This window comes from Cetorhinus maximus, chromosome 11 (assembly GCF_964194155.1).
Source record: "Cetorhinus maximus chromosome 11, sCetMax3.hap1.1, whole genome shotgun sequence".
Classification (NCBI taxonomy): domain Eukaryota; kingdom Metazoa; phylum Chordata; class Chondrichthyes; order Lamniformes; family Cetorhinidae; genus Cetorhinus; species Cetorhinus maximus.
Genome location: NC_135889.1, coordinates 26,076,416 through 26,098,359, shown reverse-complemented (window position 1 = coordinate 26,098,359; position 21,944 = coordinate 26,076,416). Strand labels below are relative to the sequence as shown.

Here is a 21,944-nt window from a genome sequence, read left to right as displayed (position 1 = left end):
TTCTAGTCTCCGGATCGAATAAAGATTCTCCCCTGGCAGCCTTCAGGGAGCTGCCTTTGCCAATTTTAAAGCGCCTGCCGGGTCGGCATTGGACATGACAGGCCGATGCCCCCGCCTGGCCCTTCCCAACCATTTGGAAGACTCATTTCATGGTGTGCGGGCCTTAATTGGCCGGCCAGCACGAAATCGCTGTCAGGAGCTGATCGCGGTCAGGGGCCTGTTTCCCAAATGCTCCTACGCCAGCCAATTGCGCATGCCTGACAAGGGAAAAATTGAGGCCATTATGTAAAATGTAGAAGATGCACACACTGCTCTTAGCTTAGGTGAAGGTAAGAGAAATATTCCCAGAAAACAGTAGATGGCTAGGCCTCTAGCTGAGAACCCTTCTAACCCATCTGTGTAGCTTGTCCTCTTTCCTGCTTCTGTTCCACCTCCTTCTCATGCTGCAGATCAGGGGTGGGAGAGGGGGGTAGTAACTACAACACACGACTAGGAACAAGTTGGCTGAACAGAACATTTGAAATTAGAACCAAGGCCTTATCCACATGTAGCACCATTCCTTGTCGGCCTTACCAATTCACCAAACATTTCAACAAACTCAAACAGATCCATTAAAAATCAATCAATGAGCAACTAAACTAAAAATAGATTATGCTCCCTTTAAATAGGATTTGGAATCAGTGGGGTTGGTTGGTAACATCCTTGCAGTTACTGAATGCATGTTAAGCTGTGCATGTTTAAGATAGAACATTTGCTGATGTGACAAGTTTGAAATGGCAACACTGGCATTAAATCAGCATTACATGCTGAATGACATCACAATCAGCCTATTCGGCATACTCCTGGAGCATGCTCCTAACATCTGCTCTACTGCCCTCTCCAAAATGGTGTCTAGTGTGACTCATGCCATTAGCGTGCATGCATGCTATATTCCTAACTATATATTCCTAACAAAACAGTATCCATAGTGCTGAAGCTATGGGATGTACCCCAATTTTGCAACTTGTGTTTCCCCCTTTGGAAGATCATTTGTAATCACCTGCCAAAATATGAACAGGCATACTTCATGCCACTGAACTTATAAGTGGGGAAGGTCAAGATTTGCCAGAATGAACTCCAAAGGCATTTCCATCCCACTTGACCCAAATGCCACAGAAATTCCATGGCTAAAGTTTAAAAAGCCTAAGTCTTAGAGCGCAGAACATTAATAAAAAATGTTTTCAGCCCTCACAATTGAGGGTGTATAACCCTCTCTTTTGACATTCAGCCGTAACTTCTTCCCCCTTACTTATGAAATCCCATTTTCACATTGAGGATATTGTCCATCGTGTTGTGTGGCACTACCACAGTGCTAAATGGGATAGGTTCCGAACAGATCTAGCAACTGGACATCAATGAGACGCTGTGGACTATCACCAGCAGCAGAATTGCATTCAACCACAATCTGTAACCTCATGGCATGACATATCCCCCACTCAACCATTGCCATCAAGCCAAAGGATCGACCCTGGTTCAATGAAGAGTGCAGGAAGGCATGCCAGGAGCAGCACCAGACAAACCTAAAAATGAGGTATCAACCTGGTGAAGCTACAACACTTGGACTACTTGCATGCCAAACAGTATAAACAGCATATGAAAGACAAAGCTAAGTGATCCCACAACCAACAGATCAGATCTAAGCTCTGCAGTCCTGCCACATTCAGTGCTGGTGGACATTTAAACAACTAACAGGAGAAGGAGGCTCCACAAATATCTCCATCCTCAATGATGGGAGAGCCCAGCCCAGTGCAAAAGACAAAGCTGAAGCATTTGCAAATTCTTCAGCCAGAAGTGCCAGGCGGATGATCGATCTCAGCTTCCTCTTGACCTCCCCAACATCACAGATGCAAGTGTTTAGCTAATTTTATGCACTCCATGTGATAGCAAGAAACGACTGAAAGCACTGGATACTGTAAAGGCTATGGGCCTTGACAATATTCTGGAAATAGTACTGAAGACATGTGCTTCAGAACTTGCCACGCCCCTAGCCAAGCTGTTGCAGTACAGCTACAACACTGGCATGTACCCAACAATATGGAAACTTAAACAAAAACAAAAATACCTGGAAAAACTCAACAGGTCTGACAGCATCTGCGGAGAAGAATACAGTTAACGTTTCGAGTCCGTATGGCTCTTCATCAGAACTAAGAACTATAGAAATGAGGTGGAATATAAGCTGGTTGAAGAGGGGTGGGACAGGTAGAGCTGGATAGAGGGCCAGTGATAGGTGGAGGCAAAGAAGAGATTGCCAAAGATGTCATAGACAAAAGGACAAAGGGGTGTTGATGGTGGTGATATTAGCTGAGGAATGTGAACTTGCCCAGGTATGGCCCCATCTGACTACTTTAGATCATCAGCAAAGTGATGGTAGGCGGTTGTCGAAAGTGCTGTCAAGCAGCAATTACACTGCACTAACCTCATTAATGCTGAGTTTGGGTTCCGCCAGGCCCACTCAGCTCCTGACTTCATTATAACTTTGGCCCAAACATGGACAAAAGAGCTGAACTCAAGAGGTGAGGTGAAAATGACTGCCTTTGTCCTCAAGGTAGCATTTGACCAAGCGTGGCATCAAGGAACCCTAGCAAAACTGAAGTCAATGGGAATCAGGGAGAAAACTCTCCACTGGGCAGAGTCATACTTAGCACAAAGGAAGATGGTTTTGATGTTGGAGGTCAGTCATCTCAGTACCAGGACTTCTAGACCCAACTACCTTCAGTTGCTTCATCAGTGACCTTCCCTTCATCCTAAGGTAAGAAGTAGGGATGTTCCTTGATGTTTGCACATTGTTCAGCAGCATTTGCAATAGCCTTTTATGTGCCATTGTTCACAGAATTGAGAGAAATTTGCTGCCTGAGCTGTTCCTAGCACCTGATCCTGACTGGTGCTCAAAATGAGAAAGAAATTCATTTCCCAGTGCCAACATTCTTCACCAGAGTTAGCCCAAAATTCAATAATTTTATTTCAAGTGCTACACCATATCAGGTGAAAGCCAGTGTGAAATTCCAACAGCTTTGAATAGGGGTTTCTTCAATATCAGTTAACCTTTCGGTTTTGGTAGTTCTTTCATCTGCTACTGCTGCATAACTGAACAATCCCTTCACAGTATATGGTAGGAGAGCAGGCATCTTATTCTCTCTATTGACATTTAGCGCTATTATTGCAGATATATGCAACAATATCGACATACAGCAAAAAGAACATTGCCCCTAGGCCCAAACATTAGACGAGGGTGTTATTCTGGGCAAATTAGTTCATAGTAAATCTGTCATAAAATGCTATATCTGCAACATTTTGCTTATGAAGCTAGGTTGTACTGTTCCTTGTCATTGATGGGTAACATTTTCAGGTCAGTGAACAGTCTAACAGCCTTTCTTGTGGTCTATTCCTTACTGCAAGCAGTGCAATTTAACCTAAGCAATAAATCCTCAGTTTAACTGGTGTATGCAAATCAGCTGTATGGTTTCAATTTAACTGTTTCAGAGCTTTGGACTGATTATGTTATGGTTATGACAGGATAATTCAAAGTAACATCTCTTTAGATTAGTAAATCATCATTGTGAAACATATAATTTCTAGTAACTATGAGACCAAATCACTAGATCAGATTCAAAACACCAGTTTTCTTTTTTTTAATACCTTGTTTTACTTTTGGGGTAAACTGTCAACCTTCAGCATGAAGTAAGTATGGCAAGGATAGAATAATAAATTACAAATTTACTGGCTCCAGAAGATGATGTAATCAGACTTGTAGAATCCAACTGAGCCTCAAGGTTTTTAATTGTCTTCAGCTCTTCTGAGCCATCTTTACCTTAGTGAACTCCTATCCATAAGTGTACACGGCAAGGCTACTGACTGATAGCACATCACATAACTGGAAGAAAATTATGGAAAGTCCTTCTCACCCTCCCTTCATTGCAATGGAATGTCATTATTCACTGCTTTATTTTTATTACACAGGATGGTGTAGTCAAAAGCTTCAGTTTCAGACTTGTAGTATGTGGCAAACTAAGGGTTTATGCAGGCCACAAGAGCGGGAAATGTGGCATACAGGACTTAATTAGGCAGGATGTGAAATTTTGATTTCCTGATTGCAGGTTATATTTGCAGGGATAAAGTCAGCTGTGTCTTTGCAGCGTGTTGAAAATTATGCTGCCCTTGGCAGGTTCCCAACAGCGTTGCTGAGTTCCCAGCAGTGTTGGTGTTGCACTCTGCCTCATGAACACCGATCCATAAAGGAAGTGACTGATGTCCTAATTTGTCAGCCCAGTGATTTAGTCAAGTTCTCATAGACATGGGGGGAGGGGGAGCGTGGTGGTGGTGGTGGGGGGTGGGGGTGGGGGGGTGGGGGGAGAGAGAGAGAGAGAGAGACGGGGGGGCGGGGACACACAACAACTGTGCCAGCATTTAAAGCTACGTTCTGCAGAGTGATATCACAGAAGTAACCATTCCTATGGCTATTCAATAAAGAATGCACAAATATGCAGCGCATGTCATTCAGGATTACTGTTGATGTCCTAACTCATCTCAAACCATCACACTGTGTGAAACATAGGATAGGCCACGGCCATTACTTCTGATACTATGGCAGACCACAAAAAATCTCAATAATCATGAGCAATTGCAAAAATTGAATTTTATTGTGCGTATATTTACAAGTGCAACCATATGGAAAAATTTCCCATGCCAACTTTGTGCTCATAGTTTTTAAAGTTTTCTTTTCCTTCGGCTACATCTAGGTGCTACCTCGACATCATCAGCTGAGGTAGAGGTAGCCTGCTCTATTTCATGCCCCATTGCAATGGATGATAACCATGGCAGGAGTCCTCTGGAGGTGTGGGACCTTGAGGACCTTGAGCTTACTCAGGATCTCCAGCACTGGCACAGGGGCTTTCCCCCTCATAGCCTCACCTGCTGGAGCTGTTGGGATCAACGGTGGAGGGAATGAGGAGATGCCACTAACCCTGACTGTGTCCTGAGATGAAGGCCCCAGGGCAGCTGGTACACGCTCCTCCTCCATTAGTGTGCATGAAGATACGTCACTGCCTCCCTGAGGGAAAGAGAGGTGCAGGTACCTCATTCCCCCTCCCCTAGCCACTGTTGCAATGAGCCCATGGCTTAGAGTGATGGAATGCAGATCAGAGCGCATATGGATCGAATACTCGATCTGGCTCTCCGTGGCGGTCACTATCCTCTCCATGGATGAAGCCATGGACTCAAACACGTGGGACATGGCAGGACTCATGGCTAGCATGGACTGTACCATACCCCATGCAAAGCAGCTTATCATCGCAGGTATCTCTGCCATATTTTCCCTTAATTTCTGCTGCATATCTGCAGGCTTCTTATGGCCGCGATTAGAGGTTCGTCATCAATGTGGATCTCAGCTAGACACCAGCAGTTCTCCATTGTCTGGCGACTCAGCTGTCACATCCTCGGCTGTGGGGATGTGTCTGTGGTGTGCTCACCAGATTGTGCTCCTGAATCTATACGCTCCTGAATTCCTTCATGGACTGTGTGCCTGCAACTGAGCTGGCAGAGGTGAATGATGAGGCAGATGATAGTGCTCTCTTTGAGTACTGGCTTCTTTGTCCTCAGAGGTGGAGTCTTCAGGCTCCTGGAATGGCTGTGGCCTGGTCCTTGGATGACCTGGAGAACAAAAAGAATCACATTAGAAATCATCATTATCTGAGCGCTTCAAATTTCATCGTGTGCATCCTGTGTGCCCAACTGCCACCACCAGGATAGTTGCCTTATCCTCACAGTATCACAGCAGAATTTTCCATGCCCGCTTGTAGCGGGCATGATAGGTGGCGGGCGCGGACAATAAGGCACGATGTGGTTAACGACAGCAGGAAGGCATGTAGCCTATGGCGGGCCGCGTTTACCGCCAACAGTCGGCGAGGAGTTCATTGGAATACATTAGCATCTCATTAAAAGGCCACCCCACCAAGCTCTGGACCCCTGCCGGTTTGTCCATCCACGTTGGCGGGAAAGCATGTCAACGTGCTTCACAATAGCATCACTTTGGGGGAAATGAGGTGAGTGAACAGCATCGTTTTCCACAGCTCGCCAGGGTCACCTGTTGCTTTGCAGGCTTCATGGGCTCTGGGATGAAGTGCCGCCCTGCCTTGGAGGTGACTGCTTTCAGTGGGGTGCTGTCCAGGGGTAATTGCTGCCCTGCCATGGAGGTGACTGTACACGGGGTGGGAGCCAGGGTGATGTCCAGGGGCAGCTGCTGCCTGGTCCTGGAGGCGACAGTGCTCTGGGTGGGGGGGATCCGGGGGCAACTGCTGCCCTGCCATGGAGGCGGCTGTTTTCAGGGGGGGTGGTGTCCGGGGACAACTGCTGGATCCTGCGCACAAGCAATCAAAGTGGGGGGCAGGGTACGTGGGGAAGTGGGGACAAGTAGGGACACCTGTATAAACTGACCATCCCTCTGCAACTAAGACAGTTCAGGCGCAGCCACAGTGATATGATTGGGGTCGGGCTCCTAGCCTGCCTGCCCACACAAGCATTGTGGACGCACCAATGTGCCACCAAGCCCTCCAGACCTTACCCCCACCACCCCGGCACAGACTTGAGTCTGCGACTGCTTTACTGGACCACGGAGCAGTTGGACTGCACAATCTCCTCGCCAATGCTGGCCATGTAGCAGTTACTGCTGGAGGTGTTCACAGCCCCTTGAAATTTCAGCATCCCAGTTTGGACCATTGCCCCCCATGTTGCAGGTTGACAGGGCAGTCTTGCAGCACACTCACCTGTGGCCATCCAAGGGGCGACCAGCACTTCCCAACTTCCCAGGAAGCATTAAGTGGCGGCCACACAGGGCCAGGAAAGGATGCTTAAGTACACCCATGCTACCCACGTCTCTCTCTTTCATGGCGCAGGAGGACCACGTCAAGATCATGGAACCTGGTGACCTAGCTGTATGCCTGATGGCCTGCAGAGAGTGAAGAAGATGGAGGAGAGAGTGACTGAGGCTCCTGGCCATGCAAAGGCAGGAGCAGCTGCCTCAGGAAAAAGGGGCTGCAGGGGCTCCCACACAGGAGCAACAGCAAGCCGTGGCATGTCGACACCTAGCGACAGCCAGGGTCTATAGACGCTGCCTGTCATTCCCGCAGATGACCGAGAACCATTGTCGCCGAAAACTGCGCATCTCTAGAGACCTGGTCGCTGATATCTGCCACTTAATGCAGGATTTGGCGCCAAGTTGCCATGGAGGGCATCCACTGCCGGTGGCTGTGAAAGTGACTGCAGCATTCAATTTCTATGATAGTGGCACCTTTCAGGGCTCCACAGGTGACCTCTGTGGGATCTCACAAGCCACCACCCACAAATGCATCCATGAGGTCACAGATGCCATCTTCTCGAGGCACACAACATTGTGCATCTCAGCTGGGACCTGGACAGCCAGGATGCGAGGGCCATTGGATTTGCCTAGATCTCGGGACTCCCACAGGCGCAGGGTGCAATCAACTGCACCCGTGTGGTGCTCAGGTCTCCGTCGCTACATATGATGGACTACATTAACCGCAAAGGCTTCCACTCACTGAACATGCAGCTGGTATGCAACCACCAGAAGCACATCATGCAGGCGTGCGCACGGTTTCCAGGGAGTGTGCACAATGCCTACATCCTCAGTTGCTCGCAGATCCTTGCAGTCTTTCAGGGTCCACAGAGGCTGAAGGGATGGCTCCTCGGGGACAAGGGCTACCTGCAGAGGTCATGGCTGATGACACCCGTGTGGCGGCCTCAGACTGCAGCAGAGTGACGCTATACTGAAGCTCATGCTGCAGCTCTCAACTTGGTGGAGCAGACCATCGGGATGCTGAAGATGTGGCTCCGATGGCTGGACCGGTCTGACGGTGCCCTGCAATATAGCCCACAGAGGGTGTCACACATCATTGTCATCTGCTGCGCCCTTTACAACCTGGCGCTCCAACTGGGAGACGAGTTAGCTGAGGAGGATGACAGTGAGGGTGAGGAGATCTTCAAATCTTCAATGGTGACGATGACAGAGTTGAGGCTCTTGCACTGGCTAGATGAGACAGGCGAGCTCGGGAGGCCCTCTTAGCAGCCAGATTTGCAGAGGATGATGACGACATACAGTAAGGTGTCCCCATAGATCCTCACATTGCAGTTGTGAACTTTTGACTCCAGTCTGGCTTATGGCAGCACCAAAAGCCTCTGTGAGAATGCTCCTGTCATGGAGACGCAGTAGAGGCCCAATTGCTCAATGACAGGAGGATAATGACAACATGCAGTGAGGACACTCCATGAATCTTCACATAGCCTCTGTGAATGTCTGACTCCTGTCTGGCCGAGGGCAGCTCACTTGCGCTCCATGATCAGGGCCATCTCATAGAGACGCAACCATGAAACTTTAGGCGCATCCGATGCTGTGTCTACCTTCACCACCTGAGCCCTTCAGGAGCTGGTGCACAGCATCAATTGTCGCAGGCGCTGGTGCAATGGGGCCAGCCACACCTTAAATGTCCTGAGAGCACACAGAGAGAATGCGAGAACTATGTGGCACCTGTCCACTACATTCTAGCAGAAATGACCAGCACCGCTGAGGAGCAGGCATCAGTAATTGTTTCCAGGGAGTGTGAGGCTAGACCGTCACTGTCATCACTGTGGTCTGAAGGCTGCACAGAACACAGGGAAGAGACCCTGGACTGAGACATCTGCCTTTTATCTTGCGCGGAAAGGTTTCACACTCAAGTGACAAGAACACTGCTCATCAGAACAAGGAGCCACATGCAGGGAGACATTCTTTATTGAGTTTATTGACAATAATGAACAGTATGTACAAGTGACCAACAGCTGTGCCAAGCTGTGCAACTACTTTTCCTTAACTGCCCTATCCCTGCCAATACGTCTTGGTGCTCCCCGGACATCCACAGTGGAGGTGGAGGCAGCCTGCTGACTGCGACACCCTGTCTGTGATGACTTTGGCAGGCATGCTCTGGAGGAGCGAGACTTGGAGGGCCCCAGCCTACTTTCGGGGTCATGCTGTGTGTCAGTAGCACCTTCCTCGGCCTGTGAATCTGGAGCTGCAGAGGTCACAGGAAGAGCGGATTCGGATGAGTCGGACACTCCTGGAGTCAAGTCATCTGGGTGGATGACCCCGGGGTCTGCACATGCTGATCCTCCTTTAGGGCCCCTGGCTGACTCCATGAAGGGAAGGGGTAGCTGGAGTGAGATCAAGCTGCCCGGCACCCCTCTTGCGTACACAAAGTTGGAGGCCAAATATGGCATCAGCGATGGAGTTAAGCCCACCCAGCAGTGCAGGAGCGACCAAAGTCTCCATGGTGGCCGCCATCCTGCCAGTGTTGACCTCAGTGCAATGCCAATGCTATCTCCTCAGCCTGAAGACAGACGGACTTCTCCATTGTGCCTTGCAATCTGAGGGGTGCAGCGGACATACCTTCCTGATGTTCCCTAGCTTAACCATGTAGCTCCAGCAACTGTGACATGACCGAGTCCAGAGGCTCATCATCTGACTCAGACTCAACAGGTTCCTGGCTTCCAACAGCCCTCCAAATGCCGGGGACCTGGGAAGTCCCTGCCACAGCCTGCTGTGGATCAGACTGTGCACTGTATTCACCAGTATGTGATCCCGTGCCTATTCTAGAGCTAAGTCCCACCGAGGTGTGTGTGTCTATGCGCTGATGGAGGGTGTGGGTGAGCATTGTGACAGAAGGAGGGTGCCTTCAAATTCGCTTCTGGAGGTCTCTTCAGGGCTTGATTGGAGGCTTTGGGTCATGGACTCTGTTGGCTGCTTGGAAGATGTGCCTGCAAAAGCAAGGAAAGATAATTAGTGCATGTCAGTGGACTATGAAAGAAGACATGTCACTCACGCCATTGCTGTCTGATGGATGTTGCACTGCTGGATCCTCACTTGGTAGAGCAGCACTGACCTCACCGTCAGCACAGGGCCAGTCCAGATTGTGGCTGGCCAGCTGGATGGCCTTGTTTTCAAAGTCTGTGAGGACCTTGGTTTCAGGCATTCTGCCACTGGTCTGCGACCTCTCTCTTCTTGTGTGCCAGCTTGTCCTGCATGGATAGAGATGGAGAGAGCGTTAGCAGAATGCCTGCCGGGCCAGGTGATAGATGTGCCTGACCTGTACAGGTGGTGAGTGATCCCATGGACAGGCTGAAGACAATGAAGGTGTGTATGAGAGAGTGAATGGTGATGTCCCTTGAACTAGCAGTGACTGAGGGGCCCTGTGGATGCATGCTGGGTTTGTGAGTGTGTGAGCTGAGAGTGATGAGAAGAGTGATGGAGGAGATCATTCATCCTCTTGTGGCACTGGGTGGCTGTCCTCTTCTGAAGGGCATTGGCGCTGACCACTGCTGCCACCGCCTCCCAAACTGAATTGGTCACATTGCTGCCCATCCTGCGGCCAGAGCGGGGGTACAGGACATCCCAGCGGGCCTCCATGGCATCCAGCAATTGCTCGAGGGACCCGTCATTAAACCAGGGGGCAGTGGTTTTTTTACCTTTGCTAGCCATGTCTCCTGGGTAGCGGTGCTGAGCTGGTAGCGATGAGCGGTGTGCTGGTGGCTGTCTTTTAAACATGGCGGCCGGTGTAATGTAACGTCGGGGTGATGGCAGGAGGGTGAATGAGGTCCCACCTGCAATGGAAACAGCGTGTTTCCCGGGAATGCATAAATAATGAGGTGGGTTTGGGGCATTACGGCGTGAAAACCCACCATTGCGGCTGATGAGTGAAAAATCGTTTTACCCGCCTGCTACTGCACTTCGTGCAAATCTGAGAAAATTCCACCCACAGTGTCTTTACATTGCATAAGGAGGCCATTTACCCATCAAGTCTGCACTGGGCCTCGGAAAGAGCATTCCACCTAGTACCACTCACCTGCCTTATTCCCGTAACCTTGCACGTTCTTACTTTTCAGGTGGCAATCCAATTCCTGGCCAGACCAGTCTCACCATCTGCCAATGATCAAGCTCCCTCCTCTCCAGCGATTGCAATCGCCTCCTCCTCAGCTGGTGTGAGGAGCCTAAGGTCAGGCACACCTCCTCCTCTCCCGCATGACCTGCAAGACAAAAGAAGAGTTAGTCATATGTCAAGTGACACCTAAACCCGCCCTGTCATTCAAACGTTGCATCCTAGCACACACAAATGGAAAACTTCCAGATTATTTGGCCTTAATTGCCCTGTGGCACTAAAGCTGATCAAGCATTCACTGTTCTGACATAGTTGCCCACTCACACATTATTGATGACCCCACAAGAGACTTCTGTTGAAGATGTGGCACTGGCATTCACCTTCACAGATCAGAGCAGGTCATTCACCCATTTCCTGCGTTGGACCCAGGTTCGCCTGGTCTCCCATGGTGTTTCACCTCCTCTGCCACCTTTGTCCAGGCTGCCTTGGCCTGGTGTGAGTGCCTTCTTATATCATCAATAATACCATCAAACCACCCCCCAACCTTTACCTGATGGCCTGGAGGAGTACCTGCAGGGAGGCATCACTGAAGCATGGGGCCAGTCAGCTTCAACACTTGGGCATCTCTTGATGTTCCACTCTCAAGCACTGGAGTGTCCTGGCAGTGATGCAGAGCCTCCCTGTTTGAATAAGAGACTCTATATTGGGCCGGACATACATGTACCATTGTCAGCTAATGTCGGGTTTCACTGATGAAAATCTTCCCCTGCTCTAAATCACACATGTTTTGCATGCACACCCCTGACACTCAGTTCCAGTTACGCTGTCAGAAATGGCACATCGTTGACAAAATCCTGGCCTTAGTTCATTTTCCCATGTTTCTCGGTATTTAATAGGCACTTTTAATGTACTTTTCCTCTCCCCTTTCGAATTATTTTTAACAGGATAATTCAAATAGCCTGTTCCTCGGTCTCTGTCATTGCCACTCTAAAAGTGGCCAAAAGTCATCAATTAAGGCCTGCCCACCATGAAATGTACGCTGCAGCACTCATTGCTGCCTGTGTGGTGGGGGAGGAGGGCAAGCTCACAAGTTCGCACGGGTGCATGCAGGGAAAGCTCCCTAAGGTACAGAACTGCCTCAGGGAGATGAAGATTTTTGAAAATTAAAAATAAAGAATTTTAAAATGGTTAAAAAAAATGTCCCCTCATGTGACTACATGAACAGGGACATGTTATGAATGAAATGTTAAAATTTTTATTTAATTTTTAATTGCTGTTGGAAACCTCATCCCACCCGTGGATGAGGTTCCCTAAATAATCCAAAGGCTGCTTGGCCTTTTTGCCTGCCCGCCAACCGTAAGGTTGGACGGGCAGTGAAAATTTTAATTCAATTAGATCTTTAATGGCCTTAATAGGCCTGTTAATTGCCAGCGGGCGTGCTGCCGACTCCCACGCGCCCGCCCACCAACCGAAATATCACATGAGTTCACGATAACGTCGGGATGCTCGCCCGACGTAATTTTACACTTGTTCGGGCCAGGCGTGTGCCCGCCAAACGAGCAAAAAATTCTGGCCCAAGTCTCTGGATTGTGAACTGAACCCACAACATATTGATTCAGGCAGGAGTTACCGTTCTAATCTGTTCATCATCGACTTGAAACATTAACACCGTTTCTTTCCACAGATGCTGCCTGATGTGCTGAGTATTTCTGTTTTTATTTCGGATTTCCAGCATCTATAGCATTTTACCTTAAATATTTTGTGACTGCCTTCACAGTAGAAGACACCAGTTTCATACCAGAAACAGATGGTAACCTAGGGGCTAAAAAGAGTGAGGAAATTAATGTCAGTAGAGAAAAAGTATTTTGGAAACACAAGGGACTGAAATACGACAAAGACGGGGGGACATGAGGAAGAACTTTTTTACGCAGAGGGAAGTGGGTGTCTGGAATTCGCTGCCCAAGCTGGTGGTAGAGGCAGAAACTTTAAACTCTTTTAAAAAGTACCTGGATCTGCACCTGAAGTGCTGTAAGCTGCAGGGCTATGGGCCGGGTGCAGGAAGGTGGGATTAGAAAGGGCACCTCGGTGTCCTCGGGCTGGTATGGACAAGATGGGCTAAATGGCCTCCTTCTGTGCTGTAACTTTTCTATGGTTCTAAATCCCCGTGCCCTGATGGCCTACACCCTAGGGTTCTAAAAGGGATAGCTGCAGAGATAGTGGATGTGCTGGCTATGATTTTCCAAAATTCCTTAGATTTGGAATGGTCCCACCTGATTGGAAGTTGGCAAATGTTACACAGCTTTTCAAAAAGGATGGCGAGAGAGATAACAGGCCAGTTAACCTCACATCAATTGTTGTGAAAATGCTGAAATTGATTATTAAGGAAATCTTAACAATGCACTTACAAAAGCACAGTATGATTAGAACACGGCAACATGGTTTTACTGAAGGTAAATTCTGTTTAACAAATTTATTACAGTTTTTTGAGAATATAACTAGTATGGTGGATAAAGGGAAACCAGTACATGTAATGTACCTGGATTTCCAAAAGGCATTTGATAAGGCGCCACACAGAAGATTAATAGGCAAGATAAGGGCTTATGGAGTTGGGAGTAATATTTTAGCATGGATAGGGAACTGGTTAATGGGTAGAAAGCAAAGAGTTGGCATAAATGGGACTTTTTCACATTGGTGGGCAGTGAATAGTGGAGTGCCACAAGGACCAGTGCTGGGGCCTCAGCTATTTAGAACATACATTAATGACTTAGGTGAAGAGACAGCAGGTGGAATCGCCCCAGATTTGCTCGAAGTGCAGTAGCAGATGGGAAAAAGAACGTTTTATCTGCCGGCCACAGTGGCGGCTTTTCACTCCGTATCATCCCCATCCCACCTCGTCAATCATGCATTCCCGGAAACATGCCGTTTTACTGGTGGGTGGCCTCCGATTCACCCTCCATGCCATCACCTCGCCGCTTCCTCATGCCTGGCACCATATGTAAAGTGCAGTCATGCTCACACCTCTCAGTGCTTCCAGCCCAGGACTGCTGCACAGAAGACATGGCCCTGAAAGGCAAGAAAACTGCAGCCCCCCAAATCAGCGATGCATCCCTGGGACAACTTCTGGACACCATTGGAACCCGCCACATAGTCCTCTACCCCCGCTCTGGCTGCAGGAGGCCCAGTGTCATCACTCCGGGTTGGGAGGCAGTGGCAGAGGTGGTCAGTGCCATTGCTGCACAGAAGGGGTTTGCCATCCAGTGCAGAAAGAGGATGAATGATCTGATCCGTGCTGCCAGGGTAAGGCAACCATCTCATCACTTCAAACTCACACACTCACAAGGCCATCACACATTCATCTCACTCACTGCCAGCTCAAGGGGCATCACCACTCACTTTCTCACACGCACCCTCACATCTCTGTCTGGCCTCATCTCCTCTGGAGACTGCCTCCTCAGTCCTCACCCTCTTAAGGCCACTTGCACAGATCAACACACACACCCTGGGATACTCCCCTTCCCCAGTAATGCCCTAACCCTGCAGCCAGCTCCTTACCTGAGGCCATTCTCCCCCTTCCCCAGGCAAGCCATAGCCCTGCAGTTATTGAAAAGCCTTATGGCCATAAGTAGAGACCTGCCCGTGATACCCCCTAAAAGTGATGTTGTGCTGCCTGCGAAGCCTGGCGCTGATGACCGCAAGCACTACCCGAAGCAAGGTTGTCAATGAGACCTCAAACCCCTGAGTGAAGTGCAGTTCGCCAACTGCACATCGCTTATGCTCATTAAGGCAAAATACTGGAGATGCTGGAAATCTGAAATAAAACAAAATGCTGGAAAAGGTCAGCAGGTCTGACAGCATCTGTGGAGAGAGAAACAGAGTTAATGTTGCGAGTCTGTATGACTCTTCTTCAGAGCTAATGTTCAGTTATGAAACCATGTTGGCGTGCTCAGATGATCTAGTTGGGCCTATGCAGATGCATTACAGTGAAGTTCCCGACATGGGGCAATGGGAAAGGTGGGCGGTGCGGATGATTGCAAACTGGTTTCACGACACCGTGAAACTGATTTTTGGCCTTCCCACCATATTGTCTGCTTACAGCCGCCACGATGCCCGATGCCAGTGGGCATGGAAAATTCTAACCAGCAAATAATGTATCAAAGTTTGCTGATGATACCAAGCTAGGTGGGAAAATAAACTGTGGGGAGTACAAAGAGATATAGACAGGTTAAGTGGGTGAGCAACAAAATGACAGATGGAGTAAAATGTATGAAAGCGTGGAGTTATTCACTTTGGTCATAATAGAAAAGCAGAATGTTTTCTAAAAGATTTGAAACTTGAAATTGTTGATGTGCAAAGACACTTGGATGTGTTCGTACAAGGAACCCAGAAAATTAGCATGCAGGTGCAGAAAGGCAAATGGCCTTTATGTTGGCCTTTATTGCCAAAGCATTGGAAAACAAGAATAAAGAAATCTTGCTACAATTGTACAGGAGTTTAGTGAGACCACATCTGGAATACTGCTTGCAGTTTTGGTCTCCTCATTTAAGAAAGGATATACTTGCATTGGAGGCAGAACGCAAAGGTTCACTAGATTGGTCCCTGGGATGAGGGGCTTGACCTATGATGAGGGGCTAAGTAAATTGGGCTTATAGTCTCTGGAGTTTAGAGGAATGAGAGGTGATCTCATTGAAATGTACAAAATTTTAAAGAGACTGAGAGATTGTTTCCACTTGTCAGGGAGTCTAAAACACTGCAGCACAGTCTCAGGATAAGGGATCGATCATTTAGGACTGAGATGAGGAGAAATGACTTCACTCAAAGGGTTGTGAATCTTTGGAATTCTTTACCCCAGAGAGTTGCGGCTCTCCATCATTAAATAGAGTTAAGACTGGGATCAACAGATTTTTCGGTGTCTCAGGGAATAAAGGGATATTGGAAGTAGGCAAGAAAATGGAGTTGAAGCCCAAGACCTGCCACGATCATATTGAATGGCAGAGCAGTCCTGATGGGCCAAATGGTCTACTCCTGCTCCTATTTCTTGTGTGTTCTTTACTTTTGTACCAGTACCAATGTTGTACCTAAGAAGGCTCCAGTTAGATCACTAAGAAGGTTTCACAGAGTGGCAAGTTGCCACTAAGTCTATTTATTTTAGCATGTCCCAGTCTAATTTTCAAGATTTCTATTGGACTCATGCCAAAATTACTGATGGTTTTTGCCTGAATAGCCATTGTTGTTTTTATTTTTAAATCTCCTCCATCTTTTAAGATTCTTGAAACCACATGATGCTGCTCAAGCAGGTGACTTGTTCTCATCTCTTCTCTAATTATGGCAGTATTTACCCAATAGCACATTTGTGTCAACAGCCTGGAGCTCTTTCCTTCGCTATGGGCCTGACCACTATACTACGTGTCACCTGTCAGCTGCATTGTGTTGATAAATGCTTCCTGCTGTTTAGTTTTTCAAGTTAAAAGAGCAGCTTCCAAATGGTTGGCTGCACTCCCCCTTCATGCCCAATGTTTTTGCATCATATATACCTGTTTTAATCCTAACCCTGCTGGTGGTATGATTTTACTCAGGTTGCTCGCCTGTTGCAGCCTTCTGTTGTGTGGATTGACAATGCAGAGAAAATTTTCTACAAGAAGGTTCCAAAGATGGAGAAGGAGGTATGCACAAGTTTTTTTGTTAAGTGATATTTTAGCTGTTAGCTGGCCCAGCTTGTGAAGTCAGTCGACTTGTACGGACTTTTTCAGTTGCTGTTTAATTAATAAAATTTATGAACTAATTGATACAGTGTGACAGCCTTTGCATTTGTGCTCCATTCAAGCGCAACACTCTTGAAGTATGATAGACTCACAAAAGGGAAGGTTATTTGTATGTGTAGATCGATAGCACTGTATCTATTCATTTTTCCCAATTGCTCCACGGTAACATTATAAAAAAACTCTGTGTGAAACAAATAATCCATCTGCATATTTTCATCTGTGGAATATGGTCCTTGGTAAAGTATCAAACAGGATGGTACACATTTTAACAATTCCCGAAAAGATTGTGAAACATTCAGTTGTTTAGTGTTAAGCCTTCTTTTCTGTACCTGTAGCATCAAATTTCTCCTTATCTCATCTTGTGTAGCTGGAACCAAAGCGGTTAAAGAAATCTTTCCCAAAAATACTCAAATCCATTAAAGCAGAAGATCGTGTTCTCATTGTGGGCACAACGCAACGACCCTTTGATGCAGAATTAAAGTCTTTCTGTCGAGGTTTCCAGAAAATTGTGCTAATTCCTAGACCTGACTATACATCTCGCTTTGGTGAGTACAGAGTAAATATTGATCCTTATGTAGAGGAGATGTTCGTGGATCTATGCCCTGGTTCACTGGATCACTTGGGTGCAATGAATATTAGAAAATCTGGTGGACCAAAAGTCATGCCTATGAAAAAAAACCTGGCATATTCCTCTGTTTAAATAAAGGGAAGGTAATTCAGGTATGTGAACTGGCCAGCTCACTTTTCTGATACTTGCTGTACCCAGGTTATCGGTGCACCTGTATGCAAGCTCAGGAAAACCTCTTCTTGAACCTGAAACAGGAAAGAGTCTAATGCCGTGCTACCTTGCTCTGCGCACACATTTGCAGTGAGAAGAAAGTGCTAAATCGAATTTATGTAAATCATAAATAAAAACAGAAAGTGTTGGAAATACTCAGCACGTCTGGCAGCATCAGTAGAGAGAGAAACAGTTAATATTTCAAGTTGAATATAAGTTTTCTACAGAACTGAAGGAAGGTAGAAATCCTCACCATCAAAGACCCAAACATGCCTCCCAGGTGAACAGTGATTCACTTGTACTTCTTTCAATTTGGTATACTGTATTCGCTGCTCACAATGCAATCTTTTCTACACTGGAGAGACCAACCACAAATTGGGTGACCGCTTTCTGGAACACCTCCACCCAGTCCACAAGCATGACTCTGAGCTTCCAGTTGCTTGCCATTTTAATTCACCATCTTGCTTTCAAGCTCACATTTCTGACCTTGGCCTGCTGTGAAGCTCAACACAAACTCGAGGAACTTATCTTCCAGTTAGGCGCTTTCAAGCCTTTTGGACTCAACATTGAGTCCCACAATTTCACACCATGAACTTTGTGCCCTAGTTTGATTCCTCCTTTTTTTGCAATGTGCCAGTCTTAATTTTGATTTTCATGTTTTCGTTTTCAGACAGAGCTCTTCATTATCCTGCCATTCACGCACACTCTGAACAAATGCTTTGGGTCGAATCTTCTAAGGACTGGCAAATAGTGACAGATTGCCACTCCACTCCTTTTTTTACACTAAAATGGAGCTTCGCTCTTCTGGCCCAGATTTCCAAACCGGTCTCTTCAGAAATGTGGAGAAAATCTGTTCTGAGAGACCTCCTTCGTAGTGCAGGATTGTTGGGGGAAGTCAAGCCATGCTCCCTTTTTATCGCACTAGATGCCATATTTTGATAAGTCTTCATTCACAAACACAATGAAAAGCTTTGGGACATTTAAATAGGTTTTCAGTGTGTTAGTAAATAACTGTGAGTGAGGTAAGTGGATAAGTTTTTTTTATTATTCGTTTACAGGATGTGGACGTCACTGGCTAGGCCACCATATATTGCCCATCCCTGGTTTCCCTTGAGAAGGTGACAGTGAGCTGCCTTCTTGAACCGCTGCAGTCCCTATGGTGTAGGTACACCCACAGTGCTGCTGGGAGGGAGTTCCAGGATTTTGACCCAGTGACAGTGAAGGAATGACAATATATTTCAAAGTCAGGATGGTGAGTGGCTTGGAGGGAAAACTCAGGGTGGTGGTGTTCCCTTGTATCAGCTGCCCTTGTCCTTCTATATGGTAGTGATCGTGGGTTTGGAAGTGCTGCATAAGGAGCCTTAGTGAGTTTCTGCAGTGCGCCTTGTAGATGGTGGAGGGAGTGAATGTTTGTGGAAGGGGTGCCAATCAAGCTTTATCCTGGATGGTGTCAAGCTTTTTGAGTGCTGTTGGAGCTGCACTCAACCAGGCAAGTGAAGAGTATCCCATCACACTGCTGGTGGACAGGCTTCGTGGAGTCAGGAGGTTAGTTACTCACCACAGGATTCATAGCCTCTGATCTGCTCTTGTAGCCACAGTATTTATATGGCCAGTCCAGTTCAGTTTCTGGTTAGTGGTAACCCCCAGCATGTTGATAGTCATGGATTCAGTGATGGTAATGCCATTGAATGTCAAGGGGTATTGGTTAGATCCTCTCTTGTTTGAGATGCTCATTGCCTGGTACTTGTGTAGCACGAATGTTACTTGCTTATCAGCCCACGCCTGGATATTGTCCAGGTCTAGCTGCATTTGGAAGTGGACTGCTTCAGTATCTGAGGTGTCATGAATCGTGCTGAACATTATGCAATCATCAGAAACATCCCCACTTCTGACCTCATGATAGAAGGAAGGTCATTGATGAAGCAGCTGAAGATGGTTGGGCTTAGGACACTACCCTGAAGAACTCCTGCAGTGATGTCCTGGAACTGAGATGATTGATCTCAAAGAGCCACAACCATCTTCCTTTGTGCTAGGTATAATTTCAACCAGCGGAGTTTTTTCTCCCCTGATTCCCATTGACTCCAGTTTTACTAGGGCTACTTTATGCCACACTCGGTCAAATGCCCTGTCAAGGGCAGTCACTCTCACCTCCGGAGTTCAACTCTTTTGTCCATATTTGAACCAAGGCTGTAATGAGCTGAGTCACCCTTGGCAGAACCCAAACTGAGCGTCAGTGAGCATGTTATTGCTAAGCAAGTGCTGCTTGATAGCACTTTTGATGACCCCTTCCATCACTTTACTGATGATTGAGAGTAGACTGATAGGGCAATAATTGGCTGGGTTGGATTTGTCCTGCTTTTTGTGTACAGGACATACCTGGGCAATTTTCCACATTGCTGGGTAGATGCCAGTGTTGTAGCTGTACTGGAACAGCTTGGCTAGGGGCACAGCAAATTCTGGAACACAAGTCATCAGTACTATTGCGGGAATATTGTCAGGGCCTTTGCAGCATCTAGTGCCTTCAGCCATTTCTCGATATCATGTGGAGTGAATTAAATTGGCTGAAAACTGGTGTCTGTGATGTGGGGACCTCCGCATGAGGCCGAGATGAATCATCCACTTGGCACTTCTGGCTGAAGATTGTTGTGAATGCTTCAGCATTATCTTTTGCACTCATATGCTGGGCTCCTCCATCAGTGGGTAGGGTGGGTAAGGATGGAGTTGTAGGGTGGGTTGGGTCCCAGTTGGGTATGGTGGCAGGGACGTAGGTGGAACAGTGGTGGCAGGCTGGTAATATGGCAGGATGTATAGAGAGCCAGGTTGGGTGGAGTGGCAGGGGTGGTAGGTAGCAGGGTGGGTAGAGTGGCAGGGTGGGTAGGGTGTTGAGGTCGAGTTGGGGGGAGTCGGAGGGTCGGGGTAGAGGCAGTGAGCCAGGGGTAGCCACAGAGTCAGGGGGAAGTTGGAGGGTCAGGGGTAGTCGGTGAGTTGGGGGAGTGGGAGGGTCAGGGCAAGCCGGAGAGTCAGGGGAGTAATTGAAAGACCAGGAGTGAGTCAGAGATCGGGAGGAATGGGAGTGTCATGGGGGAGTTGGAGGGTCAGGGGAAAATTGGAGAGTCAGGGGAATAGTTGAAAGGCCAGGGGGAAGCCAGAGATCAGGGGGAAGTCAGAGGGCCGGGGAGAGTTGGAGGGTCATGGGGGGTGTCAGAGGGTCAGCTGGGGATTGGAGGGTTGGAAGCCAGTGGGAGTTGGAGGGCTGGGGAGAGTCAAAGTGTCTTGGGAGGTGTTGGAGGTTCAAGAGGGGGAGTCAGAAGGACAGGAGTCATAGGGTCAAGGGGTTATTGGAGGGTCAGGGGGAGTTGGAGGTTCGGGGAGTCGAAGTGTCAGGTTGGATTGTCAACGGGGTGGAAGGGTCAGGGAGGGGAGTTGGGGACAGTCAGTGGGGAGTTGGGGGGCGGTCAGTTGTACAGATATCCAGGACGTGGTTTTCCTGTCCAACATTCCCTGGGTAACTACCCAAATAACTGAGTCGGATTCCTTCAAAGTCTCTGTCTCTAACTCAGAGTCAGAAACCTTTTTGGAGGGTTCCAAGCACAGGGAAATTGTCCATCAGAAGTTGAAACTTGCCAGGCAATTCCCATGGAGTCCTTGCATTGGGACTTCCTAGGGGTCTGCTAAAGCATCCTCAGGAGTCCTCAGGGCCTTTGCTTCTTTACTACAACTGTTACCGCTCCTTTTGCCTTTTGTACCATGGTACCTTTGACATTTAATCTCTTCCTGTCTTCTACCCTGTCCCAACCCTTCCCTTCTGCTTTACCTTCTCCTCCTCCCACCACCTCTCAATGGCATAAAATCTATCACATTTCTGCTTTCCTTAAATTCTGAAGAGTCATTTTCAACTCAAAACGTTAACTCTGTTTCTCTCCCCATAGATGCTGCCAGACCAACTGAATATTTCTGGCACTTTCTATTCTTATTTCAGATTTCCAGCATCTGCAGTAATATGCTTTTATTACATAAATCTTAGCTATCAGATGTGTCTGCATGCTGGAAGAAGTCCAACAGAATGAAATAGTTCGATTAGTATTATTAGACATTCAATTAATGGCAGGGGTGCAATTGCAGCTTGTCCCCAGATATAATTACTGAACTTAACACTGAAATAGCATCAATGGAGAAGCTAAAAGCAAAAAACTGCAGATGCTGGAAATCCAAAACAAAAACAAAAATACCTGGAAAAACTCAGCAGGTCTGGCAGCATCTGCTTGGAGGAGCACAGTTAACGTTTCGAGTCCGAATGATCCTTCAACAGAACTAAGTAAAAATAGAAGAGAGGTGAAATATAAGCTGGTTTAAGGGGGGTTGGGACAAGTAGAGCTGGATAGAGGGCCGGTGATAGGTGGAGATAGCCAAAAGATGTCACAGACAAAAGGACAAAGAGGTGTTGAAGGTGGT

General features: G+C 47.6%; 1 protein-coding gene across 1 annotated transcript in view; it reads left to right on the top strand.

Annotated features, from left to right (window-relative positions):
- The window catches only part of LOC144686962 (dynein regulatory complex protein 11-like), a 378,502-nt gene that overhangs the window by 321,831 nt on the left and 34,727 nt on the right, over window positions 1-21,944 (top strand). The window contains exons 14-15 of the mRNA XM_078552808.1: window positions 16,529-16,615; window positions 17,082-17,259. Of these exons, the coding sequence (XP_078408934.1) occupies window positions 16,529-16,615; window positions 17,082-17,259 (265 nt within the window). The remainder of the gene's footprint in view (window positions 1-16,528; window positions 16,616-17,081; window positions 17,260-21,944) is intronic.